Below are 12,071 nucleotides of genomic sequence, written 5' to 3' on the forward strand. Positions count from 1 at the left end.
AGAATACATCAGTAAGAATGAATACATATTTCGTAGCAATATTACCTTCCAAGGCCAGCCTCACATTTTTGTCTTCCCCAGCTACCTAAAACTGTAAGGATTGTGATCGTTTTTAAAATCTGAACTTCACAACACAAAATTGCCAACCACTCAAAACCCCTAAAACCTTATTATATACTTACAACTTAAAAAATAAAAAGTACTTTAAAAGCCCTATACCTTTTTCCTTCGTCCGTTAAGACTTAAGCTCTGAGAACAGAGGTGAGGGGCCAAGGACCATGTGAAATCTGAGGGAAGAGGCGGGGCGAAGTTTCTGAAGAGTTCGGAGAACGACAAAGGAAAGAACTGGAAGGTTGGCTGGGCAACGACGAGAACCGTTAGGCACCAGGTTAGCTTAAACTCACCTAAAGCACCTGAGTAGGAGGAGCGAAAACTCGAGCCCTCAATCCTCCACCGCCCCCAAGCGACTGGAACGCGTCCTAACTGTCGCGCCTTGCTGCAGCCATTTTGGCGTAGCCCCAGCCCCGCCCCTCAGGACTCACGCGGCTCCAGCAGGCGCGGGAGGAGAGCCCAGACAGGAAGTGGGATTGCAAACCTACCAGCTGCGCGGGCAGCTCAGGACTAGCACGGGATTCTGGGCGCGGTCTCAACCAACCAGTGCCTCTCCCCCAGGTGACACCTCCCCTCCAAATCGTGGGATTATGTGGAATGTGGAGAGTATCCTTTCCAGTCTGAAAAGGTGCTGCTCGGGCTGAGGGAGCGTGAGAAGGGCAGGGGCCAGGGCCGTAGGGGGCGACTGGTGGTGGTGACCTGTTTGGTTCCGTTTCAGAGTGAGGGCGCTGGCGCCAATTTGTAGGCTCCAGCCGCATTTATTTATTTATTTATTTTTTCTTCTGGCAGCGGTCGCCATCCTAGAATCGGGGAAAGTGCTTTGGGAAGGGTCAGGGGAGTTGCAGGACAGGTTTAAGATTATTGAGTGCGAACCCTCTTTTCATTGAGGACTTCTGTCACCTGTCTTTTCGGTAAATTTGCTCTCTTTGTTCGAAATTGATACAGAATGGTGCCAGAACCGAGGCAAGGCGGCAGGAGTTTGCGAAAGGTTTGGGGCGGAGGTGTAGGTTGTGAATGTACCATGATGGCAAATAGCTTTTGGCGATCTGCCCATCTTGTTTTTTTATGGATGGAGTTGACTGGTAATAATGTAAAGTGCTTACTACCGGCCCTCCAAACTAAGACGAGTAGTTACTGCTAGTTACAGTGCTTGTTGATTCAGTACACGAGGAAGCTCATGTAGTTATGAAAGCTGTAAAATTCACCAGTCGTACTCGTGTTCCCACTTAGATGAGGAGTCAAAAACCAAGCTGTGTGAAGCCCTGTACTGGACAAGGATGAAATGTTTGTCATTGTTTGTCACCACTGAAATGGCATCACATGAGCCCCATGTTGCTGTAATTCTTCCTTCCATGGGTTGGCATTAGAGAAAATAGAATAGCTTGGTATATTACTGAGTGAAGCTTAGCAAAATGATAAAATGTGTGTAATGGTGATTGTTTGGTAGCTCATGTTAGAGCTTTTTTGGATTCATTAGTTTATAAGCCTAAAATACGAAAGAAATTTTCTGAAAGGAATAAATTATATAAGTCATACTGAGAATATTGCTAACATTACATCTTGTATTGAACTGGACGAGATAAACCAATAATAAAATATGAACCCTTGAGGAAGTATAATGATAGGTCATTTCATGAACAGAGTAGCTGACTTTGAAAGGCCACCGTATCACTGCACTTTAAAGAATAGCAAAAGAAGTATACTATTAAAGGTAAAAACATTGGACTAAGATTCAGAAGAACAATTTTTAATCCCAGTTCCTCTTAGCAAGCCTGTCAGTTAGGGCAAGTCATATATCCTCTGTCACACAAAGTTAAAACACACAACTGTAAATCTTATAAAGCTGTTATGAAGATAAAATGAAATGAAAATACTTCCCAAATTGCAGTTTTTGACTGTTAATAGATGAGGAAATAGCTTACGAATTGCTATCTCTTTTCTCAGAATTTTGGAAGAATTTGAGATAACAACTCTTAAGAGTATTTTTGTTTCCTATCCTAATAATGCATGTGATTTTTGCTCTTCTTAAGTCTACCCTGTTTGATTTTAAATAACAAGATAACTGCTTATTAATTTTGTTTTCTTGAAAAGTATGCCTGACTATAGTTGTGTTTAATATAACAAAAATGAACCACCCTTCAGTTTATTACATGAAGTTAGGAGGTTTAATTTAATTCATACAATCTGCCTGTGATTACTTATCCTGGTTTATCTATGCAGAATCCCAATTCTTTCCTTAAAATATAGAAGAGGAAAATGACAGGGATTCAGACCTGTCTTTCATAAATAACCTGAATTAAAACTTGAGTAACACTTTTCACCTTTATAAATCACAAAAATTTCATTGTTGCAGTATATAAGAAGACTAAGTATAATATAATTCAAGTCACATGATAGTTTTGAATTTTGTCTTTGGATACTTAAACATGCTGAATTTGTCATTGTGTAAATCTCACTTTAAAGAACTAGACTGAGCAAAGTGAAATTTTCACATATGTGTTTTAAAAATATTTAGTACTGACATAAACAGGGTGTTTGGAGACATAAGGTTACATTAACTATAAGACTAAAGCAATCATAGAGAAGTAATTAAAGGATACTTCTTTGTTGTATGCTGCTGCTACTGCTGCTTTCTTTTTGCCTCCTCTCTGTTATTACCCCTCTTATGGCTAACTCATAATTTATTTTTAATTTATTTTTATTGTATTATTGTTGTACTGGGAGCACATTGTGACATTTATAGAAGTTCTTACAATATACCATGGTTGAATTCACCCCCTCCATCATTCTCCTTTATAACCATTCCTCCCCCATTCCTGGAATAGTTTGAACAGGTCTCATTTTTCAAATTTTTGTTGTCGAATTAGTTAAAGTGTAATTAATTTACAGGAAGCTTTCTCTCTTCCCTATCTTCTAACATGCCATCCTTCCCAAATTTAGGAATCTTCTCTCTCTTTTTTTTTTTGGTACAACTGTGGTTTGAACTCAGGGCTTCATGCTTACAAAGCAGGCACTCTACCACTTGAACCACACCTCCAGTCCATTTTGCTGTGGTTATTTTGGAGATGGGTGTCTTGTGGACTGTGTGCTTGGGCTAGCCTCCAACCTTGATCCTTTCAATCTGTCTTAGCCTCCTGAGTAGCTAGGAGTGTAGGCATGAGCCATCAGCATCGGGTTCAAACCTAGAAATCTAAGAATAGCATTTTCCATCAGTTTGCATTCTTTGTTCCTTTTCTCTTCTGTTTTTACCTTTCATTTTAGCCTCTCTACATTACTGTAATCATGTTTACTTATCCATCTCTTCCATTAGACTGTGAATTTCTGGAGATGGGGTCCTTTAATCTTCAAATCCTCATTTCCTTGTATAACATTGGGCCCATGGTGGGCACAAAAGACCTTCTGTTAATAGTTATTTAACAAAAAATGGACTGGAGGCATGGCTCAAGTCATAGAGCACTTACCTAGCAAGGGCAAGACTCTGAGTTCAAACCCCATTTTTCCAAAAAAAGTCATTAACATTTATTGAATTTTTTAGTTTATAGTGTGGGCTAAACAATGAACCAAAGTTAATGGGTACACAGAGGTTTATAAGTTCTATATCCACTCTTGAGCAGTTTTTGATCTAGTGGAGCCAGGACATGTGTAAGTGAGGGTAGATACTAATACCAGGTAGCACATACTAATGGAGATGAGTAATAAAGCAGTAATTTTTTGTGTTACGTCTGAACTTAATAAACTTCTTCAAATTATGTGCAAAAATGTGTATGTCATGTCCATTTTTCTGGGGAGACTATAGTTTTGGTTTTCTAGAGTTCTAACCTGAACATGGTTAAGGATCATCGAAGTAGGTAATAAGTAGTGTAGACATTCTGAGAGTAGAGAAAGAGATGTTCCAAACTGGTATCATCTCTTCTTCTCTAGTCACCCATACAGCTGAGACTGTGTTGTAAGCAAAGATAGCCAGCTACCTTTAAAATGTGTGTTAGCTATTATGAATCTTATGAATCACTTTAAATCCTAAAGCAAAACAAATTATATATTAATATTAGGGTTTGCTACTATTGACAAACATATTGTGATCTATTTTTATTAATATATTCATAAAGTTTCAAATTTACTTTTAGAATGTATTCCCGACAATAGTAATATTCCTGACAAGAGTCCTATAATTTATGGCTTGTTGAGTCACTAGAATGTTGTTTTTTACAAGAAGCATTAAAAATAAATGTAAAAATTATTTATGGTTCATCATTCAGCACCATTGGAAGGCCAGTTCTGACTAATTTCCTGTTAAAGTTAAAATGCAATGAGGGATTGAGCTGGATTTGAATTCTTCATTGTTCCTGTATCCAGCAATTATTCCTCAGTTATCCATCCCTACGCTTCAGTTTTCACATCAGTAAAATGATGGGGGGGTGAAAAATGATAAATGGTCTTTCAGGTTCCTTGCAATTCTAACTGTATCTAACTATCAGCTGTGATTCTCTGATCCCAAAGTCGACCTCACTGAGGCATAAAAGGTTTGATCTAGAAACTTTAAAAGGGGAAAATTGGACCCATAATGATGTTTATCAAATATATGAATAGTCTATGGTATTGATACCACTGCTGTATTCTAGGGCAGCTTTTATTGGAACATTTTTATCTTATTCATCTTTCTTTTTTCAATCTCCACTTCTGTACACGCAAAGGATTGCATAATTCTGCTGTTGTCTCTTGTAATGAAATAGTTTTGGCTCTACTTTATTTAGACAACTTACTATGAATTCATATAGTAAACTATCACAAATTTTCTTTAGGAAGCAAAGTGAATTCAGTTGTATCTTAAAACAAGGCTTCTTTCTAAAAATATAATTAATTCAAACCCTAATAACTCTTATTTACTTAAAATTTAAAATAATACTCTTAAGACAGTTTTTTCTTTAAACTTAAATGTAGATACAGTTTTTTAAACTTCATATATATATTTTAATAAAACATTTATCTTTTAGATACTTACAGAAAAAAATGTGAAGAGAATTTGCATATTAATCATTGAGTGATGGCTAGACAGCAGGATTTTCTGATGGATTGATAAATTTTCCTATGTCTCATATGCTTGAAGATGTATATTCTTAAATTATTGGAGCAGGACTAGCTATGCCTAAACTTTTTATCAGGGTTTTACATAACTTCTATGTCATTAGTTTTGGCAATTAACTGAGTTTTGTTAATACTTCCCAAGATTTATCAGGCTCTCTGGCACTTTACTATATATATATAAAAAGACACTTGGAAGCTATGTTAGAAGTACGTGAAATTTATAATTGTTAGATCATCTTGTGAATTTTTATCATTTTATTGTGACCCCTCTTTTTAAATGTTTCTAATATTGTATTTTTATTTAGTTTGTTTTGATTGGTACAAATAAAGCTATAGATAGTATTTATCTATTCTTTTGTCTTTTCTTTTGTATGTCTTTATATTTTAAAGTCTTGTTTAAAGCACATAGCTACAATTTGTTTCATTATTTTCTTTTTTGTTTTAATGAGACTTTTGTTACTAGTATATATTAATTGTACAGAGGCGTTTCATTGTGATATTTCCATACATTCATATAATGGACTTCAATCAAATTCACCTCTGCCCTTACTATTTCTTATCCCTCCTACCCACCCCCATTTTTTTCTAGTCTAAAAAGTGTTTCATTATTCTGTTTTCATATATGTGTATAAAATACTTCAATCATGTCCATACCCCATCACTCTCTCATTTCCTTCTCCCCCAAAAGTCCCCCTGTTACTTTCATGACATTTTTTGATTGAGATACCACATATGAGAGATAATGTGTGATATTTGTCTTTCTAATTCTGGTTTGTTTTGCTTAACATGATCACCAGTTCCATCCATTTTCCTGCAGATAGCATCACTAAATAATACTCCATTATATATACATGTACATGTATATATAATGTGTGTATATATATGTACGTATCCAAATTTTCTTTATCCATTTATCTGTCAATGGGCACCTAGGCTGATTCCATAGTTTGGCTATTGTGAATAGTACTGCAGTAAATATGGTTCTGCAAGTATTTCTGTAATATGCTGATTTACATTCCTTTGGATATATGCCCAGGAGTGTTGTAGCAGGAGTATATATAGTAGTTCTGGCTTGAATTTTTTAAGGAAGCTCTTTAGTGATTTCCACAGTGGCTACACTAATTTACATTCCCACCAACAGTGTATAAGGGTCTCTTTTTCTGCATATCCTTGCCAGTTTTTGTTGTTTTTTGCTTGCTTGATGATAGCCATTCTGACTGGGATTAGATAGAATGTGTGTTGTTTCGATTTGTATTTCCTCTTTTTCTTCTTTTATTAATTTTTTATTCTTTTGCTAGGGGTACATTGTGGCACTTACAAAAGTTCTTACAGTTGAATTCACCCCCTCCATCATTCTCCTTAACCCTCTCCTCCCCCCATTCCTGGAAAAGAAGTTTCAACAGATCTCATTTTCCATTTGCATACACAGTATTTGTATAAAGAATTTGCAGTATAGTCACCCTCTTTCACCCTTTTCCCACCTCCTCTCCCCTCCCACTGGTACCAATTCCCCCAGATAGCATTTCCTTTATGGCTAAGGATGTTGAACATTCATTTGTATATTTATTAGCCATTTGTACTTCTTTTAAAAACTGTTCAATACATTTTGCCCATTTATTGATTGTATTATTTATTCTTTTTTGTTTAATTTTGTATCTTTATTATATATTCTGGATATTAATCCTTTTTTCTGAAGAATAACTGGAAAAGATTTTATCCAGTTCTCTAGGGCTTTTTCTTATTCTGATCATTGTTTCCTTTGCTGTGCAAAAGCTTTTTACCTTGATCAAATCCCATTTTTCAATTCTCATTCTTATTTTCTGAGTAGTTGGAGTTCTGTACAGAAAATAGTTCCCTATGCCTTTATCGTCAGGTTTTTTTCCTGTACTACTTTCAAAGTTTCTGTTCTTCAATTAAAATCTTTGATCCATTTTAATTAGTTTTTGTATAGGGTGAGAGAGAGGGATCTAGTTTCAGTCCTCTACAGGTGTATATCCAGTTTTCTCAGCACCATTTGTTAATAAGGCTGTCTTTTCAATGAATGTTTTTGGCACTTTTGTCAAAAATCAAAGTAGTCTCTGATGATTTCCTGGACTTCCATGGTGTTTGTTGTTATCTCCCCTTTTGCATTCCTAATTCTACTAATTTGGGTTTTTTCTCTCCTCATTTTAGTCAGGTTTGCCAGGGGTCTATCGATCTTGTTTATTTTTTCAAAGAACCAACTTTTTGTTTCATTAATTCTTTGTATGGTTTTTTTGGTTTCTATTTTGTTGATTTCAGCTCTTATTTTTATTATTTCTCTCCTTCTATTTGTTTTGGGATTTGCTTGTTCTTGTTTTTCTAGGAGTTTGAGATGTATCATTAGGTCATTGATTTGGGATCTTTCAATCTTTTACTCCAGAGGCACCTGCACATCCATGTTTATTGCGGCACTATTCACAATAGCCAAGTTATGGAAACAGCCAAGATGCCCCAGCACAGACGAATGGATTAAGAAAATGTGGTATCTGTACACAATGGAATTCTATGCAGCCATGAAGAAGAACAAAATGTTATCATTCGCTGGTAAATGGATGGAACTGGAGAACATCATTCTGAGTGAGGTTAGCCTGGCCCAAAAGACCAAAAATCATATGTTCTCCCTCATATGTGGACATTAGATCAAGGGCAAACACAACAAGGGGATTGGACTATGAGCACATGATAAAAGCGAGAGCACACAAGGGAGGGGTGAGGATAGGTAAGACACCTAAAAAACTAGCTAGCATTTGTTGCCCTTAATGCAGAGAAACTAAAGCAGATACCTTAAAGCAACTGAGGCCAATAGGAAAAGGGGACCAGGAACTAGAGAAAAGGTTAGATCAAAAAGAATTAACCTAGAAGGTAACACCCATGCACAGGAAATCAATGAGAGTCAATGCCCTGTATAGCTATCCTTATCTCAACCAGCAAAACCCCTTGTTCCTTCCTATTATTGCTTATACTCTCTCTACAACAAAATTAGAGATAAGGGCAAAATAGTTTCTGCTGGGTATTGAGGGGGGGGAGCGGGAGGGGGTGGAGTGGGTGGTAAGGGAGGGGGTGGGGGCAGGGGGGAGAAATGAACCAAGCCTTGTATGCACATATGAATAATAAAAGAAAAATGAAAAAAAAAAAACCTAGACATCGATCTACCATTTGATCCAGTAATACCACTCTTGGGGATATACCAAAAAAAAAAAAAAAATCAAATGGCTGGCTGTAAATGTTTGGGCTTATTTCTGAGTCTTCTATTCTAGTCCATTGATCTATAGGTCTGGTTTGTTGCCAGTACCATGCTGTTTTGTTACTATGTCTCTGTAGTATAATTTGAAGTCAGATGTTGTGATACCTACCAAATTGCTCTTTTTGTTCAAGATTTGTTTTGGCTATTTGGGGTTTTTTGGGCTTTCAAATGAATTTTAGAATTAATTTTCCTATTTTTGTGGAAAAAATAACAGTGGAGTTTAAAATGGGGATTGTATTGAATTTGTAGGTTGCTTTTGGTAGTATAGCCATTTTTATAATATTAATTCTGCCATTCCATGAACATGGGAATTCTTTCCGTCTTCTAGTGTGTTCTTCCATTCCTTTCTTCAGTGGTTTTAGTTTTCTTTGTAGAGGTCTTTCACCTCCTTAGAATTAGGTTTATTCCTAGGTATTTAATTTTTTAGGTTATTGTGAATGGGATTGTTTTCCTCATTTCTTTTTCAGTCTGTTCAGTGTTGGTATTTAGAAAAGGTACTGATTTTTAGCTGCTAATTTTATATCCTGCTATTTTGCTGAAGATATTTATCAGATCTAAGAGTTGTTTTGTAGAATTTTTTGGGTATTTTAAGTATGGGATCATACCATCTATAAATAGGGTAATTTGACTTCTTCCTTTCCTATTTGAGTCACTTTTATTTTCTTCTCTTGCCTTATTGCTCTGCCTCAGAAGTCTACCACAATATTGAGTACGTGTAGATAGAGTGGACACCCTTGTCTTATTTCTGACTTTACCAGATGTGGTTTTAGCTTTTCCCCATTTAAGACAGTGTTAACTCTAGGTTTATCATAGATAGACTACTATATTGAGGTATGTCCCCTTCTATTCCTAGTTTCTTCAAGGCTTTTATCATAAAAGGATATTGAATTTTATCAAAGGCTTTTCTGCTTTTTTTGAGATAATCATGTCATTTTTATATTTTCTTACTCCATCTTGCATTTGGGGATGTGTCTATTTGTCTCTTGTTTCCTTTCTATGTGGCCTTTTTTTCTCTGTGATTGACTTCTCTTTTGCTCCTTTCTTTTGGATCTATATGTAATTCATACAAATTTTCCATTCACTGCTTTAGAAATTAGCATACTACTTCTTTAGTCCTACCTTTGACATTTTAACATGCATAGTTAAGTTTATGTCAAAATTAATGAGAAATGCTTTCGTTCCAAACAATATAAAGGTTTAAATATATATATATAAATATATATATAATTTCATTTTCCCCATTCTGTTGTAATGTTTTCATTGTCTGTGTATCATAGTCTCCTCTTTTATTTCTGAAATAGACATTATGAGGCTCCTGTATAGCCAGTATTTTTCTGGATATACCTATGTTTACCATTCTCTATGTTCACCAAGGCTTTCATTATGTCAGACCTAATTTTGGTTCTTGAGATTTCAGTATTCACAGATTCTGTATTTGCTAGTTTGCATGGATGGTAAAATTTGTAATCTGAAAATCAATATACATGGTGCTTTCATGTTTATTCTTTGACGTGCCCAGAGTAGTGAAAACTTTTACTCACCTGGCATGTACATTCCCACCTAAGGTCAGAAAAGGCAGTGAAAGCTCTGCCTGCTTATTTCAGCTCTTTTGCTATAAACAGGTGTCTTTTGTTGTCTAGTTAGTGCCATACTTTTGTATGTGTGTGCTTAAGATTTGTGATCTAACAATTTTAAATGATCCTCAACTACACTGATAAAGTGCTAATTAGTATTTCTAAGTACAAGAAGGCTGTGATATGCCTTATGGAAAAATCCATGTGTTAGATATGCTTCTTTGGGGGCATGGCATAGATTATACTGATGTTTGCTGTAAATTCAATGTTAATGAATTGACAGTATATATTAAATGTTATTAACAGAAACGTTATGTATTGATCAATTGATGCAAATGTAACCACAAGTTCATAGGAACCTGCTCCTATGTTCTCTCTAGAAGCAGTGCTTCAGTATTTGCTAATTTGGTGTTTCTGGCAACTTAATAGAATATCACTATTTTTAATAACATGTATTGATTGTGTATCCTTTGGAACTTCAGTATTTTGTTTGAAAATTCTGCTCAGCATAATTTTAGATCTTTAGTAAGTTATCTAATCTTCCACTGTGGTTTTTTTAAGAATTATTTTAGCCTTTGAAATTTGGCGGTTTACTATGATGTATCTAGATGTGGATTTATTTTTATTTGTACTCCCTGTGATTTTTGCTGCTTAAATCTGTTTTATTCCTCTCATTAATTATAGACGTCTCAAGTATTATCTCCTTGAGGGCAGTATTTCACAATTCTCTTCATTGTGTTTTTCTAGTATTCCAGATATTATTTTTATTTTGTTTCCTTTATCTGTTATTATTCTATTTTCTTTCTCTCATATTAACTTTATTTTTACTCTCATCTTAATTCAGCCCTGTATTGCAGTTTGTTAGTTTTCTTCTCAGATTTGTGTAATATTCTGTTTTAGCTATTCATCTAAATCTATGGGAATTCCAAAATTCCTGGCTTAGAAGATGTTTTTGGGACTGTATTAAATTGTTACAAGTTGGAGTTTCCCAGGTCATTCCAGTAATAGACATTTGAACTCCAAATCCATTTGAAGACATGGCTGTGGTTATAAATTCTCAAAAGAGCCTTTGCTCCACTCCCAGCTGCCAGCCAACGTTCATAAGACACTTAATCTTGTCATCTTCTCTTCCTTTGTCACCTGATGGGACACTTGTTTTCTGCCTACTCTGATACTAGTACTGTAGCCTTAAAGGGTTCTAGCTTTATTTAGAATGTTCTGTTCCAACACCCTACCATAGGGGGTTTCCTGGCTTCAGTATTTGATTACTACTAATAATTGCTCTTCCTCTATGGTTCTATCCCCTTGAATTTCCCTTGCATTTTTACACGCTAAGCTTTGCATTTAATATGACTTTTTGTTATAGTTTATCCAGTAGTTCAAGGTATATTTCTAAATCTTTAGGCTTTTATTTTTCAAAGAGACACCCCATCCTTTTAGAATGAAGGAGGAAAACCATTCTAGCATTAAATGGACTTTTGTAATAGATCTCCTATTACAAAATAGGCTCCTATTTTTGGCCAATATTTTTTACCATGAGCAGTCTTTACTATTAAATAAGAATTGGCTATAATAGATGTTCGTTAGTCAGTCCTCATCATTTACAGTTTACAGTAAATTTCATCTAAAACAATTGGCTTCATAGTTCAGCTTTTAATTACAATGACTTTTCTTATAAAGGCAATGATTCTGTTTGGGAGATGGTAATTGGAGTTTTAGACCCCAGAACCAAGCTCCCAGGATTCCACATGTCAACTCTGGCCACTTGCCCCTATATGCCAAATAAAGAGACATGGTGAAGGCCAGAGAAAGTAGGTTTATTATATGGCATAGGCATGTTGCAGAAAGAAGACGGCATTTTAGTTCATCATCAACCATCTTTAGTATAACAGACAGGAGCTATGGTTTTACATAGAAAAAGAACTGGATGGTGGGCAGCAGGAAAGAGGTATCATTATGAAACAGTATTGGTCACTAGTATGCTTCAGTGGATCATTATCCCTCTCCTTATTTCGGGAGCGATTTCTGAGAAGTTGTTA

The 12,071-nt window shown here is 35.5% G+C and overlaps 1 protein-coding gene across 11 annotated transcripts in view; it reads left to right on the forward strand.

The window, feature by feature from the left end:
• Positions 1 to 541: 541 nt before the first annotated feature.
• The window catches only part of LOC109675416 (charged multivesicular body protein 1B2-like), a 40,986-nt gene continuing 29,456 nt past the window's right edge, over positions 542 to 12,071 (forward strand). For 3 of the 11 annotated variants that reach the window (XM_074064398.1, XM_074064399.1, XM_074064397.1), the window contains exons 1-2: positions 553 to 672; positions 7,595 to 7,796. Coding sequence is in view for 3 of the 11 variants with exons in the window: in XM_074064397.1 (XP_073920498.1) it covers positions 7,611 to 7,796 (186 nt within the window). In the remaining 8 variants the exon portion in view is untranslated. Of the gene's footprint in view, positions 740 to 7,594; positions 7,797 to 12,071 lie in introns of all 11 variants that reach the window. The other 8 variants (XR_012444655.1, XR_012444654.1, XM_074064396.1 and 5 more) reach the window with 5 other exon arrangements.

The sequence above is a fragment of the Castor canadensis genome, chromosome X (assembly GCF_047511655.1).
Source record: "Castor canadensis chromosome X, mCasCan1.hap1v2, whole genome shotgun sequence".
NCBI classification, from domain to species: domain Eukaryota; kingdom Metazoa; phylum Chordata; class Mammalia; order Rodentia; family Castoridae; genus Castor; species Castor canadensis.